Raw genomic sequence first — 19067 nt, forward strand, 5'->3', positions numbered from 1 at the left:
GAATTTCTCGTCTAAAGACTCATAAGGCACAACACTAGATGTAACATCAAGGTATAAATAAATCACAATAAAGTGGTACAATATTTCCTCTAGTGGTACTATGGGCGCTCCCTGAAGAGAGTTACTGTGGCCGTAAGACTGTGTACCATAGATTGGTGGTTTTTTTTTTTTTTTTTTATGTGGCACGACATCCCCTAGTGGGACAAGGCCTCTCTCCGAAGAGAGTTTGTGTGACCGAAAGACGGTATATTATAGATTGGTGGTTAGCCGTTCGTAATACCCGGGGGTGCCACACTCGAGATTCGATCCCGCACCTCTAGCGTGGTGTTTCTTCGCGCTATCACTGCGCCATGGGCAACCCCAAATTTATATATTTAACATAAGCATAACATAAATATAGAAAGTATAGAAAATACTTATGGTAATTTTAATGTAGGAAGGGTAATTCTCTGTTTTAACTTTATTCCTAAGTCCATTCAACATACTAGCACAGAACAATTGGATACCAGATGTTTACAATCCGATTCGGGCCGGTGTTCGCCTTGGTGTGGCTCCCGGTGTAACGATCTCTTGCTTTATCGTGAATTTGAGCTTCTCCTCGTCATGTTTACGCTGCTCCATTTGCTGCTGCGCCTCGCGCATCTGTACTTCCATCGCGTTCTGATGCTCGACAGCCTGGCGACGTTTGTCGCGACCGCTTTTGCCCGTTTCCTTCACCGAAAAGAACATCGGACCCAGCTCGGCCAACCAGTAACCGTCGACAGCAGTTGCACACTGCATGTACTCCTTCGCCGTCATGATCAGCTCATGGTACACGACGTAGTCCGGAGTGGTACCGAGCCCGTACAGTGCAGAGGTGGGATGCAGATGGCAAGGCATACCCGTCCGCAAATTTACGTACTCTCCGATGCCCTTCAGGCGTGCAGCTTGGTAGAAATACGCCGAACAAATACACTTCCGCACCACATCCCAATCCGTGCCGCACGATTTCAGCGTTAGCCTTTGCTGTTGACTGTAAATATCTTTGAGCTGTTGACGAACCTCGCGCACTTTGCGCATCGCTTTCACGTGTATAAAGTGTTCGTTGCACCATGAGCCCGAATATCTGAAAAGGAGATTACGCCATTATTTATTTTATGTAAGAAATTTTAACCTTAATTCAACTTACTTGTTCATCTTCCACTGCTGGTACACGTTAAGGTACGTTAAATGATCCGACTCAGGTACCTGGAACTTTTCTCTTACACTATCTGCTTCTTCCTCGCGTCCTTTAGGCCGATAAAATATTGACGGCACCGACAGCATTGACACTAGTGAAGAAAAAAAAACAGTGTTATAAAATAGCTATCAATAGGACACGTACACCACGTAGAATCTTATCACACAAATTATTTTTCGGTTGCATTAAAAACCATTTGGCAGTGTATTGCTAATTGATACAATATTATAAGACATACCGCGTCAGGGATGATTCTTATTAGGTAATAATAAGTATAATAATATGAAATCATGAATCATGATCTTCATTAAAAAATTGAATTATCAAACCTTTCATTCTTGCTAATCTGGTACTTTCCGAATGCAATCATTCGTTCTTGTGAAACGATTCCAGCAAGATTGATGCTGGACTTTTACATATGTACTGGAATATTCATATCTATAAAGCTAAAAGAAAACATTTCTATCGGTATTGAAAGAAAATATATTTTAAGCAATTCTATCGGCACCAGTTATTTTAAGTGTTTAAATGAGATGGAAAAATAAATAAAACTTGAATATAGGATCGTTTTTGTGTTTGTTCGAAGTGGCAATGAACAATCAATGCTTACGAATTGATTATTCCAACTTTTTATAAGTTGATACTTCGTTAATGCTCGTGTAAAGTGCTTGAATAAAAATGTATTCATAGATTCTATAGAATATAGTGAATGATAACATAAAAAGCTGAAAACATTTTTGACATCTAATTGAAATTTTTGATCTCAAACACATTGCTTAAACATATATCAGCTTGTTAATATTTCTCGTGACGCAAATAACGCGAATCAATCCTTAAATCCATTAAATTTGGGAACAAAAAATGTTGTGCGCAGTAAAAGGACATGAAAGATACAAAATAAGCAAAAAAAAAAATTTCGTGAGAGCAAAAGTTAATCTGATTGAGAGATACAATCAGGTCTAATTCTTTGTGTTTGTGTATGTTTTTTTTTATCTTTTAACCAACAATTAAACCAATTAATTAGAAAGGAAAATATATAAAACTTACCAATGATTAAAATTTCCTCGCTACATCCCATTTCATTAGCCACGATTAACATCTGACACTGCGGTGGATCCAGTGGGAACTCTGCCATTTGTCGACCCAACGGAGTGAGCGCTCCGGTATGGTCCAACGCACCCAGAATCCACAGCTGATACAGTGAATTGAGAATGTTGTCCTGCGGAGGTGGATCCATAAAATGGAACTGAAGCAAATCACTCACTCCGAGCGACTTCAACAGCAGTACTGTATTAGCCAGATTGGTGCGCTGAATCTCGGGCACCGTAAGCGGTAACAGCTCGTCCTTGTACTGCCGCTCGGTGTACAACCGGAACGCTTGGCCTGGGCCGGTACGGCCGGCACGACCCGAGCGTTGGTTTGCGTTTGCCTGCGAGATGGGATAGATCTGGAGGGCGTCCATACCGATGCGAGGATTATAGACCTTCAGCTTGCAATAGCCAGCGTCGATCACGTACGAAATACCGTCGACAGTTAGCGACGTTTCCGCAATGTTTGTGGCTACGACACACTTGCGCGTCCCATCGGACGACCGATGGAATATCTTGGCTTGCAAATCGGACGGTAGCTGCGAGTAGATGGGAAGAATGGAGAGCGCTGGTGCGTTATCGATTTCACCCAAACGTTCCGCCAGCACCTCACAGGCCACCTCGATGTCTTCCTGACCGGGCAGAAACACCAAAATGTCCCCTTCCGTCGGCTGGAGATGGATTTGCAGTACCTGTTTCACCGCACCATCGACGTAGTCCTCGCACACATTCTTAGCGTAAAACACATCCACCGGGAACGTACGTCCTGGGATAGTGAAGGTTGGTACATTGCCGAAGAAGTTGGAAAATTTTCCCGCATCCATCGTAGCGGATGTAACGATCAACTTCAAGTCCCTCCTTTTGGCGACAATTTCTCTCAGCAGCCCAAACAACACGTCCGTCGAAAGGGAACGTTCATGCGCCTCGTCCATAATGATCACACTGTAGTTGTCGAGCTCCTTATCGCGTAAGCTTTCTCGCAGCAGAATACCATCGGTCATGTACTTGATGACCGTCTTCTCAGAGGTGCAGTCTTCGAAGCGGATTGCGTAGCCAACCTCCTGTCCCATCGCACAATCCATCTCGTCGGAAACACGCTTTGCCACAGACATGGCCGCTACACGGCGCGGCTGCGTGCATCCTATCATCCCGTTGGCACTGTATCCGTCCTCGTGCAGATACTGCGTGAGTTGTGTCGTTTTTCCGCTACCCGTTTCACCGACGATAATGATGATCGAGTTTTCACGTATGATATTTAGTAAATCTTGCCGCACGGCGAAAACCGGAAGCGAGCGGCGCTGCTGTTGGATCGTCTTCCGGCGTGGGGCATGCTCGAAACTATCTCCCTGCTTGTCATCGATATGATCAGCGTACTTTTGATCCTTGCGTGAATCGTACGATCCGTCTTCACCCTCGGCCGGATCCTGATCGTCTTTGTCCTTCGCAACGCCCATAATGTTGCCCAACTTTGTACCCCCGAGTTTCCAATGTTTCGCCTGAGCACGCTTACGTTCTTTTAGCTCGCGGTAGGTGCGCACCAAGGCGCTACCTTTGCGGGCATTTATCGCCATATCAGCCGTCGGCTCACGGACTGGCACTACGGGCTCCGGCTGCTTGGTGAACACGATCCGTCCGTCCAGAAAAGGTGGTACGGTATGGTGCACTAGCAGATGCACCCGTTCGAGGGCTTCCTCGTCGAAGTCCTCGTTAACGTTAACCGACATCACCACGCCAGACGTGAGAAGACGATTCTTCTCCCACAGCTCGTTATCCTTGTTGATCTGGCGCTGCTGGGCCGATATTCGGCGGTTGTTACGCGACTGAATCTGCTGCTCACGTTGCTGTAGATATTGCGAGTTCAGCTCGGAGTATTCGTTCATCTGTCGCTCATCATCACTGCCGTACCATTCGCGATCGAGACGAAGCTGTTCCTCTTGCCACTGCTCACGATCGGCGTCGGAAAATTCAGTGCCAGAGAATGGCTTTGGTGTAGGAAAATCCCACGATGATCGAGGTCCTGCCGTATCACCGTCATCTTCACCGTCGGACCAGGTAGAGCTGGATGTTTGCTTCGAGCGATATTTACTTCTCGGAGTGCTCGGTTCGTACCTTGAGAATGTACTGCAAAGAAAATAAAAGTAAAGCATGACAAAGAGGTTCTGAAGAGATAGCATCATAATATTTACCTTCGCCGCGATTCGGAGCCAGCGCGTACGCTCGGTGTGTAATGTCGTTCACGCTTAGGGTGCATATCCTTGGATGAAGCGTATAGGCTACCCTTTTTCTTACTTGCCTCATACCAGTCCGACGATCCTTTGGTGAGCTTTTGCCTTGCCTTTTCATTCACGCCGCCACCATATGAAGGCGTTTCAACGGCTCGCTCCCTGTACTTTCGCGAGTGTTGCTCCCGTTCCATCCGACTACGCTTGCTTCGCTCGTCCCGGTCCCGGGCTTCTCTGTCGTCACGGTCCCGACGATGCCGCGGAGAAGGGTAATCCTTCCTGCTACTCCTAGCACTGTGGTTCCTCTCATCTGGAGTATCGTCCCCGTCTTCCACTTCGTGTCCGTAAAAAGAAAGTTTGTTGTTTGTTTTGCGTTCCGCACGACGAGCAGCGGCGAGTTTGTCCAATCCCAGCAGCGATGGTTGCGGTTGTTTAAAAACGATATCATCTTTGCCTTTATCCTTACGTATTACTAAACCACTCGAGCCTGCTCCTTTTGGATTATCGTCAGTTAGTTGTTCGACGGCTGTAAATCGTTCCATTATTTTCTTATTTTTGGCGAAATAGACTTTCTCGATCAAACCATGTTCCAAACAAAACACTTTTGATTCACGGTTTGACACTCCTATCAAGGGTCTAAGACCGAGCGAGTAGGTTACATCATTCAGTGGTTGGTGTCAGTGCTGTACCGCGTCAGGTTTTGACAGACGAAAATGCAAGGTAGGTTCTAAAAGGCCGAAAATAGACGGCGCGCGTCCGACGCGTCCGTGTTCCGAATGTGATCTACAATCTGTCAAACTAACATCTTTTCGGACACTTTCGGCACGCGCTGGCCGACGCGCCTGCCTATATCAGTAGTCCCTTGGAAAACTCTCACTATTTCGAATAAAAAAAATACGATTTGGTACACTCGATAAAGCGAAGTAAAATTCGAAGCTAGGTTGCTCTCTTCACGCGGTAATTCGAAGCTGTCCACTATCCACTCAACTCGCAACAATTCGAAGTTCTGAACAAGTTGCAACGTGATAGAACGCGCCACATTGCGGGTAACCCCCCGTAACATTCTGTTGAACGGGGACGAAGATTTTCGTCCGAATTAGATTACATGGTGTAGACGGGCTGACGGACATATTTGGGGCACACATGCTTTGTAGGAAGGTGCACAAAGAAAAGTAAATAAAAAACAGTTAGCGAAAACGGTGGGTAAAGGCATAAAGTAAATCAATACACGCATACTTATTTCTAGTTCATAACTCACCAACCGTAGCTGCTTATTTCCTACCACTCTTGATAATTCGAACTCTCGATAAATCGTACTTTTTTCTGGGTCCCTCCAACTTTGAATTATCGAGAGTCGACTGTACCTAAAATAAAGATTCTTTAACCGTTACCCGTTCAACCACTTAACCGGAGTGTTTTTTTGTTCTAACTTTTGATTGGATTGACGTATCGGCATGAAACTTTTAGAAAGCCTTGTTCTTCTTCTTCTTGGCGTAACGACCTCTTGGTCATGCCTGCCCGTTAAGGGCTTACGAGACTTGTTTCCCTGTTGTACGTGGAAAATCAGTCCTCTCGTACAGGGGAGGGTCCGGTCTCGGTTGGGATTCGAACCCACGCCGTCGAGGTGGTGAGCCCCGGCGCTCATGGGCCGATTTTCTAACCGGCGCTACCGCTCGGCTGTCGCGGACCCCCGAGAAAAACTTATTTTCTATCGTTTTGCTAAACAAAAAAAAATTCGAAGGAATTGAAATAAGGCTCTGGCAGGGCGTTTGACATATAAATAATGTCCGCTCGTGTAATAACGCAAAGTTCCACAAAATGGGTTTTTTCTAGAGTTGTGTATTTCAGATTCAGATTCATGAATCTGAATGAATCTTTCAACAAAATTAATGAATCTGAATCTCTGAACGAAAGATTCATGAATCTTTGGGGATTCATGAGGATTCATGAATCTTTGGGGATTCATGAAGATTCATGAAGATTCATGAATCTCTAAGGATTCATTCAATCTCTAAGGATTCATGAATCTCTCAGGATTCATGAATCTCTCGAGATTAATGAATCTCTCAGGATTCATGAATCTCTCGAGATTAATGAATCTCTCAGGATTCATGAATCTCTCAGGATTCATGAATCTCTCAGGATTCAACAACAAAGCAAAAAGTAAACCAATCGCCACTTTGACATATAAATTCCAGTCGAAAGAAAATCGGAACCGGTCATGCCTGATTCCGATATTGAGGAAGGAATGTATCTCCCAATAAGGTCTAATAAGGGTATAAAAGCCCTCGTCTAATAAGGGTATTAAGCATGTTAATTTCAGGTTTCAAAAAATTTCACCCTGGGTAGTTTGTGGAATTTTATTTTGACTGCCTAGAAAAACTTATTTTCTATCGTAGTGCTAAAGAACACATTTTTTTTCAAGGAATTTAAATAATTTTCATTCACGTTTTTCGGTTGATACCCCTCAAATGTTCATCCGTTGCCGAGTACTCCAAACGTTCTGTATGGGAGATTCCGTTTTCCTGTATGTACTTCAGACCAAATATTTTTTTATTTAGACGTCGGATCGGTTTGAAATTTTCAGTGAAGATACTTGAGGGTGTTTTTCAAAATATTGTATAGTTTTTATAATTTTAAAAATTCATTAAGTTTCATTCACCCTTCACATCTACAACCATTTATCTGTGTAGTTCATGCTTTTTACATAGTAGTTTGCCTTTTATGTATTTTAGTACTGATATCTTTGCACATAGATTCTCAACTACTCGAAATTTTATGTAAAGTTGCAAAAAATATTGTAGAAATTAATAAACTTTCGCTCGCTTCATGCTTCAACTGGAAACAATTTTTTCCGTTATTTTATTCTTTTTTCGTCGGGAATGTTGTTCCTAGTAATTCTTGTATGCGTCTGTTCTGTTTTTATCTATTCTAACTCGGGGTCCACACTACAGCGCGACGCTCCGTCACAAAACGCGACGTCGCCTGACAGGCGGCTGAACTCCATACAAAAAAAGTGTCGCACAAATCGCGCTAGACGATGCCTAGTGTAGAAAAAGCGAAAAACGCGACGTCGCGCTAACACTTGTCCAATGTCAATTCAAAACGTAAACAAACCAACAGCTGGACAAATCGTAACCAAACCGAAACACAAACGCGAACAAAACGAGCAATATTTTCCCCGAAACATCGGATTTTTCGTTGTACTACTTATTTCTACACTTTACAAATGTAATTCAGTTATGAAACTTCGTTTTAATTATTTTTACCAAAGTTTTTTCGGGTACCGAAACGTAAACAAACTGCTCTTCAACAACTAGGAGATGACGGAAAATATATACCTCCTACGGTGGGGCAAATATCGTCGATGTTTGTTTTAGTTTCTTTTCTCAGTGAATTTCAAATGTAGAAGCGCCAAACTCACTCAGGGTGCATAAAATACGTAGCTAAACAAATATCATGCATTACTACCTCATAATTCAACAAACAATTTTAGCCGAGTTTGCGCCCCTATGTGATACATATTTCCACATACTCCCCTACCTCTGTCGCGCTTGGCTTGCGCGATTGTTCTGCCGAAACTGGGCTACTTTTGAAACGGGACGTCGCGCTGTAGAGTGGACCCCGAGTAAGGATTGAGTTTTTCCATAACCCTCACTTTTACTGGGGTCCACACTGCAGCGCGACGTCCCGTTTCAAAAGTAGCCCAGTTTCGGCAGAACAATCGCGCAAGCCAAGCGCGACAGAGGTAGGAGAGTATGTGGAAATATGTATCACATTGGGGCGCAAACTCGGCTAAAATTTTTAATTGAATTTTGAGGTAGTAATGCATGATATTTGTTTAGCTACGTATTTTATGCACCCTGAGTGAGTTTGGCGCTTCTACATTTGAAATTCACTGATAAAACCACCTAAAACAACCATCGACGATATTTGCCCCACCGTAGGAAGTATGTATTTCCACATCATCTCCTACTTGTTGAAGAGCACCCGGTTGACAAAAATTCAAATTTTTTGCAGCTGTCATGTAGTACCAGCAAGTTTTTCCATGGCAGATTGCTGGGACTCTTGCTGGAACTACATAGTACCAGCAACAATGTCAATTTCTGTCAACCGGGTATGTTTCGGCACCCAAAAAAACTTTGGTAAAAATATCAATTAAAACTGAGTTTGATGACTGAATTACATTTGTGAAGTCTAGAAATAAGTAGTACAACGAAAAATCCGATGTTTCGTGAAGAATATTGCTCGTTTTGTTCGCGTTTGTGATTCGGTTTGTTTACGTTTTGTCCTGCTGTTGGTTTGTTTACATTTCGAATTGACATTTGACTCGGGGTCCACACTACAGCGCGACGTCGCCTGACAGGCGCTGAACTCCATGCAAAAAAAATCCAGCGCGACTCGCGCGGCATCGCGCAAGGTTTTTTTTATATGGAGTTCAGTTCCTGTCAGGCGACGTCGCGCTGTAGTGTGGACCCCGAGTGACAAGAGCTAGCGTGACGTCGCGTTTTTCGCTGTTTCTACACTAGCGCGATTTGTGCGACATTTTTTTTGTATGGAGTTCGGCCGCCTGTCAGGCGACGTCGCGTTTCGTGACGGAACGTCGCGCTGTAGTGTGGACCCCGAGTTACTTAGCTTTTTTTGTACCTCGAATCACATACATAGTCGAATAGAAGCGGATTAATAAACGTGTTTTTGGCGCACATTTTCTGAACAAAATGATGTGTAGCATACTTGTTTTTAAGATAACATTAAGATTGTAAGACCTAAACGAAAGGCATAATTGCTTAAATTAAAGGATTCGTGTTTCCGAATGGAACTATTCTTTTTGAACATTTAACATTTCTACATCAGTTTTGAAAAAAAAATAGAATTAAATTCTGAAAATTTCAATTAATTAAGATTCAATGATCAAAGATACGCATACTGAAACACAGAAAATGAAAACTCCTATCTAAAATGTTGGAGCTACACAGGTTTGGGTTATAGATGTGAAGGGTGAAATTTGTTGGTACCTAAAATTAATATACTTAATGAATTTGTAACATTATAAAAATCATACAATATTTTAGAAAACACCCTCAAGTATCTTTACTGAAAATTTCAAATCAATCCGACGTCTAGATAAAAAGTTATTTTGTCTGAAGTACACGGAAACGGAATCTCCCATACAAAATGTATGGACTATATGGGTAGTTCGGTTGAACGTCTACGTAGGTAACTACGGAAAAACTCATTCTTTCTTAGCGTGGCAGGTGTGATGTGTGTTTTCATACAACATCCACTCAACGAATTAACTATAACGGAACATTTATATTGAAACGGATAATCTCAACCAGTCTTTAGCTTTCCGTATCATGAATAGTTTGGCGTTTTGGGTTGCATCATTGTAGCTGTACTTGTCTGTTATTTTGTTTGCTGCTATTTCGTTGTCGACGATCCCTATGCCTATTTCTATGAGAAATTAAGATTTAAAGAATTAATAGATGACTTGGGCAAAGTTTTTGCGTTCTTCTGTTTTGCAATGAAGTCGCCTATTGTGTTCGATGTTTGATGGACGCATGTAGACACCACGTGGGAACATACGCAATGGTAAGATAAGTATAAATGGCGGAATTCTTCGAAATATTGGTAAAGATAGTACTTATCACAAAGCAGGCGATACAAGTATGAGTAGAAAAAACAGAATAAACACACATTCATAGATAGTTTGTACAATGCAATATTACAGACACTTCTATAAATAAATTAATGTATATCACCTTAAACTTGGCTCAGTTCGAGTTAATTCAAAGTTAAGTGGACCAGCTGGTGACTACAAATACTAATAGAAAAAAAATCACCAATTGGTGTTAATCGCCTTGGGTCACCCGGCTTATCAACATTTGACTGTCCATCAGTGTTGTTCGAGATACCGTTCGTTTTTTAGTTGCGAATGTGCTCTCCGATGGTGAGTATGGGATGTTTGACATAAAATGTTCATACAATGGTACATTGAAAATGATGTTTTAGAGTAAATCGAAGAGATTTTGCATTATTGGTGCCGGACCGGCAGGGCTATGCACCGCCAGACATGCCCTGGCTCTGGATGATAACTCCGAAGTGACTGTTTTCGAGCAAACTCAACAAATTGGAGGACTGTGGAATTACACTGATTACACCGGACAGGACCATAACGGCATTGATATAACGTGCATGTACGCGAACTTGCAAACCAATTTGGTTAAGCAAGGAATGGGCTATCCGGACTATCCAATCGATGAGAAAGCGAGTACCTTCGTCGGATTGGTGGACGTTGCCAAACAACTAAACGGTTACGTTGAAAAGCATCAACTGAAAAAAGTGATCAAGTTTGAGCAACAGGTGGTACGAGTGACTAGAAATTTCCAGCATAATATGTGGGACGTGAGTGTAGCGTTAGCGTTGAAGTTTTATTCACGAGTTAATGTACGGTCACATTTCTGTTCTTATTCTACTACACAGGTTCTGGTTAAAGATTTACCCAATGACCGTTACCATAACTATAACTTTGATTTCGTTATGGTCTGCAATGGTCACTACAACTCACCGGTAATACCGGACTTCCTCGGTAGGGAAACATTCCGAGGGCGTCAGCTGCATAGCAAAGACTACCGTCGTAGCGAACACTACCTTGACGATCGGGTCCTGATAGTTGGAGGTGGCCATAGTGGAGTCGACATTGCCCCAGATGTAGCATTACATGCTAGCAAAACCATTCTAAGCCATCGCTCAAAAGATCCCTTGCATACGGGCGACCGAGTTATACAAAAACCAGAAATTGCGAAACTAATCCCATCTGGAGTGATTTTTGTTGACGGTAGCTACGAAGATATTGACGTTATCATCTACTGTACGGGGTATCGTTATTCGGTACCGTTCATCTCCATAGACTGTGGCGTAGCAGTGCACAATAACGCCATCACTCCGCTGTATTATCATTGTATCAACATAAACCAACCGACGATGGCGTTTATCGGGTTGCCGTTCAACGCGTGCCTGATGCTCATGATGGACCAACAGGCAAGATTTTGTCTGAAATTTTACAGTGGAGCAAAGGAACTGCCTAGCCGTGAGGAGATGTTTGCGGCATGGCAACGGGAGAATGCAGAACGACAGACACGTGGTTTAACTGGCAAGTTGACACACATGCTAGCTGGTGATTTACAACAACGGTATTATGATGACCTGGCGCAAATTGCTGAAATAGACTCGTTGAAACCGGTGCTGGCCAAAATGCACGCTGATTGTATTAACAGCAAGAAGGAGGATGTCAATTTCAGATCCTACGAATATCGCGTGATTGATGATGAACATTTTATGAAGATTAAGATTCCTGATAATAATAGCAACGCTGCGGGAGTAGCTTGAAATCATAACTTCAAGCTCAAGCTTGCGAGTCTATTAGCATCTGAACGAAGTTATAACTGGCGGAATTTATTTCATCCGATATAGATAGAATCGTAATGTTCAAAAATAAATTTTATGTTGAATGTCGAACATTTTTTCCAATTTCGAACAGTCTCGACTCCTTTTTTTATTTAAAATTCGCATAATATATGTACAACAAATTTTCTTGGTAAAAGAGTAAATGAGGCCCCGGCCGCCATGTTTTCGATCGTGGCTACACCTCTTGTGGACGTTTAAACTGAATGTATGCAATTGGTGATACATTAATTCGTTAAATTCAACCTACGAGTATTTGAACCGTAGTGTGTACCGTTAATTTCGGCTACGCAATCAACCAAGGGGTGCGGGGCCTCATTTACTCTTTTACCATTTTCTTCTATTTACCTTTGCTCATCCTTTTTTTTCTTTCTTTTCTTTGATCTCCCCAATATTCTTCAATAACTTCTTTATTGAGGCGTAGTTTGGAAATAAACAAGCAAATAATTACACCTTTTCCGTATTATAAAACCAATCTAATATCAAAAACCGATACAGACACAACTTTTCCGTTTAATTCATCGCTTTTTTAAGAGCAAGATTCTCCATCAAGTTATTTAACTCTGAAACATGACACTTCACAAACGTTTTATCGTCCACAATTCTATAGACGTCGTTTCGATAATTTTGTAAATCTTCCTTTTTTCTTTTTCCGCTATCTATATGTATATCCGTCATAACTTCCGGTATTGGAGTGATCTGTGCACGATGCGCAAGGGATCGATAGTACGATCCCTGATAGTCGGCACCCATCATGTGCGCCTGTCGTTTCTTTAACCCTCTGCTCCTCCGCTCGTTCATCTCACACTCGTGATCATCGAGCATTTCCGTCTTCTTGGGCATTGAAAGTCGTCCACTGTAAAACGCTACACAAAATCGAGCCTGCAATTCGAACATAAGCGTAGCACAAACGTAAAACGGTAGCCCAATAAAGGCCATTGTCGGATGGTTTATGTTCAGCACATGTTTATACAGTGGCCGAACCCAATTATCGTCCACATCTACACCACAGTCGGGATGTAGAAATGGAAAACTGTATCGATATCCAGTACAGTAGAAAATGACGGTGATCTGGTGGTTACACCCATCCTGGAACTCGACGGAATCTTGATGAATGCGAAGTACGTCTGGCACCTGAATGACATTGGTGGGATAAATCAGATTTTTTAACTTCTCCGGTACATGATGACTGAAGTAGACGGTTTTCGCCTGTTTTGCAGCTTCCAAGGTCAGATCCGTTCCACTCGGACCAGCCCCAATCACCAATACATTTTGTCCTCGAAAGATGTCCGGCTTACGATAGTCATGACTGTGTAGCTGCATGCCACGAAAATTTTCACGACCAACATACTCGGGAATGTGAGGTGTATGGTAATGTCCGTTGCAAATCAATACAAAGTCGAACGATTGCGTATTGATTGACTCATCGGTGAGATTCCTTATCCGTACGGTCCATCCATTGGAGCCATCCGTGGCTGGTTTTACTTCCTCCACTAGATGTGCAAAGTTGATCCTCTCGGTAACATCGTAAAAATCGGAATAATCTTGAAGAAATTGCAACACTTCATCCGATCGAACGTAGGATGCATCTTGTTCTGGCATTTCGTAGCCAGGAAATCCCATAATTTCCTTCGGAAGGTTCGTTTTCAGCCCTTCGTACATACTGGAATGCACCGGCAGTCCGTACCGATCGGTACCTACATCTTCGGTGTACACCCAGGTGCCTCCAATCCGATCGGTTCTTTCGTATACAGTCACACGGCCACCAGCATCTAGTGCTGTCTTGGCAGAACATATACCGGAAGCCCCAGCGCCGATGATACAGTATCGATTTTGCTGAAAATAGCAGATGGCATTTAATCTTTTTTATCAATTAAGTTTGTTTAAAAGAAATAACTAACACTGCATTTACCTCTTGATACCTACCATTGTACTATTTCAGCATTACAATTGCAGACCGAGGGTCGAACCACCTTATCTTCCACACATCTAGCAAGCTTTGCCGTTATTTCACGATTGAAGCAGACGAAGCTTGATGACGACTCCCAAAATTCCATAAAAGCGATCAGCTGATAAGTGTTGACAAACAGGGCATTCGTGTACTAGTCTGCTACTCCCAAGCAACATTTTGGACATTTTAGGGTGTTTATTCGCCCAAGGAGCGCCAAATTGACGTTTCGACCCGAACCCATGAAAGTTTCATACAAAAAAACCCCTCCACGTCCGGAGAGCTACCCCGCAACCACTCCGCCACCGTTTGTCATACCCCTTACTTCCTGATGACAATCTAAATGCTGTCTGCTCTATCGTTCCGTCCTTTTCTCTCGCGTTATGTTCCCAACAGCATAGACTTGTGCGTGTGAGCATAAGCCCGTTGAGGAATTGTTTACATTTTGAAACAAACGGTCGTGCAGTGTGTTGTAAATACTTGGTGTATATTTTATTTCATAAATCCTGTGAAAATGCGGCGGCAACCCGAATTAAAACGTTTGCGAAATAGTGCCGTTTTCTATCGGCGATCCGATAATCGTGAAAAAATGTTCGCATCGTAGCAATCTTCAGCAAATATCGAAGCTGTAGCTGTAGCTGCTGTACCTGTGGAAGCAATTTCTGCCAGTTGAAAATCGAGATGGAGTTTATGTGGATGAAATGGGGCTTTCAACACTACTTGATAATAATTCGGACGACAGTTCCTGCGAGGAAAGTGCTGGAGAAGAACAACACGATCAATTTTGTTTCGGAACATGTCGATCGGAGATTGCCTGAGATATTGGGCGCTTTATAACAACGAAACGCTCTGGAGGGTGGATATGATCTTGGACCTTTTGAAAAAAGCTAAGGTAGCAAATTTACCTAAAAGTGCAAGAACATGATTGGAAACCAACCGTAAGCCATCGATCGAGATAATGGAAATAAGCGGCGGCCAGTATTGGTATCATGGAATAGAAAAATTTTTATCTGTCCAACTATGGTAAGTTTGTTTCAAACAGTGCATTTTTGAAGCATTATAATTGTGAGTGTAAATAGCAAATTTTTATTTCTTATTTTTTAGCAATGCAACACTTATTCATGCCAACATATATCAATGGATGGATTACCATTGCATAGACGTGGCAGCATGGAGTTTTGGCCAATATTATGTAATATCCATGAGATGCCGAAAGTACCAGTGATGACGAGAACTATTTTCTGTGGTAGAAGGAAGCCGACGAACGTTGAGGCATCTTACGTCTCATGGTCACGGAGATGAACAACGTCGTGGAATATGGAGTAAACATCAACGGGAAACATGTGTCGATACATCTAAGGGCCATTATTGCAGACACTCTAGCAAGAGCATTCATAACAGGTTGACTACAAAACTTATCGGCAGTCAATTTCACATGTATTTAATTTTTCTTTCATTTAATTTTCACAGGTCACAGCAGTTGCCAGAAATGTACCGTCGTAGGTCAATACGTCAGCGTTGCTCGCACCATTGTATTTTCTGGGACACAAGCAACACAACGAACTGATGGAGGATTCAGGCAAGGCGCCTATCCAGGACACCAAAGAACGATGACACCTCTTTAAGATTTAATTTTTTTTTACATAGTCCAGGATGTCGTGGTAGCTGATCGTTTGCATCTTATCGATCTTAGCATCATGAAGCGACTGCTGGTGGGCTGGCGAATCGAAACACTGGTAAAGTAATAATGCAAGCCTTGCAGACTACAAAACTCATGCAACTAATGAAAGAAGAGTTGTTCTCTGATTCATTTACCAGAAATCGATGGCTGAGATGCTGTATGATATGTAATCGTTTTGAAGGTTGCCGTTGAAAGCTCCTGCTAAAAATAAATGATACACAGTATATGTCTTATAAATGGCACAAATACAAAGTTTTATCTTTGTAACATGATTTCAATAATTACCGTTATTTGTCGATGCTGGTGGAATTTGAAAAGGAACACTGTGACGATGGAATGATCCTGAGCTGGTTTTCAGTTGTTTCGGTTGGTTTCTCATGGATTGTCCCGGTGGATGTCGTAGCATGAATACTTTCACTCGTAACAATTTATTGGCGGGTGCTTTCTGAGCAAAACATGCTGCAGTCACTGTCAATTAAGTGTTAAAACCTAAAAAACAGCACAATGAAAAAATCAAGCACATTATTAAACTGCACAAACTTCGTCAAATTGTTCAACTACCAACCTCTAGTTTCATGATTTTATACTGCCTACTTTATTCCGCGCGTGCAATTTTGAGAAAATGTATCCATCATTACGTAAAATAAAACAGACAATCAACAAGACACTTTCCAACATCGCCGATGGATCAACCGGTCTGCGCATCGTATGGTATGTATAACGATAAGTGTTCAATCCTCACTAACCATACAATATAAATTTCTCTTCAACAGCTACCTCCAATGTATTCACGACCACTGTTAACCATGACCGCGACAGTAAAAAAAAGAAAGAATATCGAATCAAGTGTGCATTACAGGTAGAGGCTGAGAGGGGAGTGAAGGGGGAAAGATAGAGGAATGAGGAGGGAAAAACAGACCTAGAGAGGATATTATTTTTGAACCTAGACGGATATTTCTTTCGAACCCACCATTTTGAATTTGAACCCACCATAAAATTTGAATCTGACAGCCCGTCAACATCGCCGTCAAATCGGGTCGAAATTTACTGCGCATCGTGCCCTGGACCGACCCGTTTTCGACGCGAAAACGGGTCGGACCAGGGGCCGGAAATATTTCAAAAATCCCCTTGGGTCGGATGCCTATTCGAATGGTGAAATTTTTCATTAACCGCGTAACTACATTAGGCTGGTGTCAGTGCTTTACCGCACGATCTTTTGACAGACGAAAATGTATGGGATTTGACAGCTGCAAGGTTCGCACGATTTCTCCGCACGACAAAATCAAAATCATTTGATTTTATCGGATGGACGCATCCGATTTTATCTGTCAACAAAGTTGGACTTTATAAACTCGGAGTTGTGCCTTTCATCTGAGAAAAATAATAAAATTCATTTAATCGTCTTAGAATTTAAAGAATTACAGAAAAATTGGCGGACCTGTCGTCCGACAAAACATCGTGCGGTAAAGCAATGACACCAGCCTTAGGCGTACCATACTAAAAAACTGGTACACTTCAAGTGTCAAAACCCGATTTTTCTGTCACACGCTTTGCAGACTGCACCATCGCCTGACAGGCGCTGAACTCCATGCAAAAAAAAATCTAGCTCGGGGTCCACACTACAGCGCGACGTCGCCTGACAGGAGCTGAACTCCATATAAAAAAACCTTGCGCGATTTCGCGCGAATCGCACTAGGTTTTTTTTGCATGGAGTTCAGCGCCTAGTGCAGTCTGGCAAGCGTGTAGCGCGATTTGCGCGACATCGCGCTAGGTTTTTTTTTGTATAGAGTTCAGCGCCTGTTAGGCGAGTACTTTCGTAAGTGGAACAGAAAAAGCACTTTCTCTCTCGTTTTTTTGCAAGCCGGGAGAGAACGGAATACAAGAGCAACTATATTTTTGCTCTTTTTTTGACTGGCGCGCTTGGTGTGCGTGCCAGCTCTGACTCAACGTTGTGTGCGTGTAATCCGACCCCCCGTTAAGCGGAAATCGGGGGGTCCGAAAGAAAAAGGCAAAAAACGGATGGAGAACAACAAAAAAACTCGACCAAAACGAAGGCATTTGAACCTCTCGCGGAGCGAATTCGTATGGCCAACGCGTTTCGGTTTTCGTTCTTCATATAGCGATCGCTCGCGCTAGAACAAACCCGAGCAAATTGATGGGCGCGGGAGGGTGAAATTTCTGGCGGTGGCGGGACGGGGGAATTTCTGCGTTGGTGTAAAAGAGACAAGGATATCACCATCTCGCTCTTGCCCATTAATTTCCTATTTCGACCCGAAGCTTGTGATAGTAGGGACACGTAAGCGAACGAACGCGTAGACCGAATTTTTTGGTCCGAGCTTTTTGCGACAGGCGGTGTATATCATATTTATAACAGTTGGTCTGTTTTTTTTACCCGTACATGGAAGGGGAAGAATGCAAAAAAAATTCGCTCGACTTTTTCTGTGCGCTAGCGAATGTGAACCGAAGGAAGGAAAGAGAAAACTATCATTAGAGCGAGAGGCAGTGCTGACACACGGAAAGCTCCAGCCGCTCGAAAAAACGTTCGTTCGGTGTAAAAAGCTTCACGTGTGGCTCCTCGGTTACATACTTACGGCTATTGAATAACTTGTTCGGATAGTTGTCCGTTGGTGGAAACACATAAGAACGCTTTCAGCAGGTTTGGTTATAACAATTTGATTTTTATATAGATCATAAACATGCCGTATTGGAGTCGTTCGTGTCACTGCTCCGCCTTTTCACTAATATTCTCTTATACAATACAAACTGATCGATTGTGGTGAAATAGAAATAAAAAGAGAAAATATACATTTAATTCGCTAATCATTGAATTATTTCGAAATGTTCATACATTGACCGAATGACTGCGAAAGTATATTGCATTACTTTCAGTTCAGATTCATTGATTTATTGGATGTCTTTGTATGGTAATAATATTTGCATCGTCAACGATGTGCTCACATTTGATGACGCTTCGTCGTGTAGTGTTTATGATATTGCCTTGTCCGAACATTACTAAAACTCTATAGACCTATGTTTGTGCAAGTTGCTTAACTGTGTATTGCACTAATTTAGATAATTGTGGCAATAATTTATAGGGTAGCAAAATGTGCGTTATGAAGCCGATTCGACACAATATTATATTTTGCTCTCAAAACATGGAAGATAAAACTTACATAATTAAGTTTTTTTTATAATTATAGCCAACGCGCACAAATTATGTTAACGTTTACCATTGCTTCAATTTTGCTACTGCACTGTATACACGAATGTTCTGTTGCCAATCCAGCTAGCTGTACAGGTCTTCGTAAAATCGCACTATAAACTAACAGCTATATCGCAAAAACAGGATGTAAATAAATGATAAAAATATAGTTTCATGTGTATATATGTACGAATATCTATGTATATAAATCTTTTCCCTTTTCCCTATTTCTTGTTCTATCGG

General features: G+C 42.3%; 3 protein-coding genes across 3 annotated transcripts; 1 reads left to right on the forward strand and 2 right to left on the reverse strand.

The window, feature by feature from the left end:
- Positions 1-431: 431 nt before the first annotated feature.
- On the reverse strand, positions 432-5105 carry LOC131259432 (pre-mRNA-splicing factor ATP-dependent RNA helicase PRP16). The gene is made up of 4 exons (XM_058260931.1): positions 4494-5105; positions 2267-4428; positions 1169-1310; positions 432-1105 (listed from the first exon to the last, which is right to left on the reverse strand). The coding sequence occupies exons 1-4, from the start codon at positions 5069-5071 to the stop codon at positions 514-516; spliced, it is 3474 nt and encodes a 1157-aa protein (XP_058116914.1). The 5' UTR covers positions 5072-5105; the 3' UTR covers positions 432-513.
- A 5031-nt stretch (positions 5106-10136) lies between these two features.
- LOC131263850 (senecionine N-oxygenase-like) lies at positions 10137-11918 on the forward strand. Its single transcript, XM_058266126.1, has 3 exons — positions 10137-10196; positions 10542-10934; positions 11013-11918. Exons 1-3 carry the CDS (start codon positions 10137-10139, stop codon positions 11916-11918), a joined length of 1359 nt encoding a protein of 452 aa, XP_058122109.1.
- A 486-nt stretch (positions 11919-12404) lies between these two features.
- On the reverse strand, positions 12405-14026 carry LOC131259444 (senecionine N-oxygenase-like). The gene is made up of 2 exons (XM_058260944.1): positions 13920-14026; positions 12405-13829 (listed from the first exon to the last, which is right to left on the reverse strand). The coding sequence occupies exons 1-2, from the start codon at positions 13920-13922 to the stop codon at positions 12507-12509; spliced, it is 1326 nt and encodes a 441-aa protein (XP_058116927.1). The 5' UTR covers positions 13923-14026; the 3' UTR covers positions 12405-12506.
- Between the last annotated feature and the right edge of the window lie 5041 nt (positions 14027-19067).

Source organism: Anopheles coustani, chromosome 3 (genome assembly GCF_943734705.1).
Source record: "Anopheles coustani chromosome 3, idAnoCousDA_361_x.2, whole genome shotgun sequence".
NCBI lineage: Eukaryota > Metazoa > Arthropoda > Insecta > Diptera > Culicidae > Anopheles > Anopheles coustani.

What these genes read in the sequence shown, in the direction of transcription:
- LOC131263850 (XM_058266126.1), top strand. Translation starts at nt 10,137, where the DNA reads ATGGCGGAATTCTTCGAAATATTGGTAAAGATAGTACTTATCACAAAG. An exon ending in TCACAAAGCAGGCGATACAA is followed by an intron (nt 10,197 to 10,541) that starts GTATGAGTAGAA and finishes ATGATGTTTTAG; the next exon opens with AGTAAATCGAAGAGATTTTG. An exon ending in TCCAGCATAATATGTGGGAC is followed by an intron (nt 10,935 to 11,012) that starts GTGAGTGTAGCG and finishes TCTACTACACAG; the next exon opens with GTTCTGGTTAAAGATTTACC.
- LOC131259432 (XM_058260931.1), bottom strand. Translation starts at nt 5,071, where the DNA reads ATGGAACGATTTACAGCCGTCGAACAACTAACTGACGATAATCCAAAA. An exon ending in GGCTCCGAATCGCGGCGAAG is followed by an intron (nt 4,429 to 4,493) that starts GTAAATATTATG and finishes TTTTCTTTGCAG; the next exon opens with TACATTCTCAAGGTACGAAC. An exon ending in CGAGGAAATTTTAATCATTG is followed by an intron (nt 1,311 to 2,266) that starts GTAAGTTTTATA and finishes TTTCTTCACTAG; the next exon opens with TGTCAATGCTGTCGGTGCCG.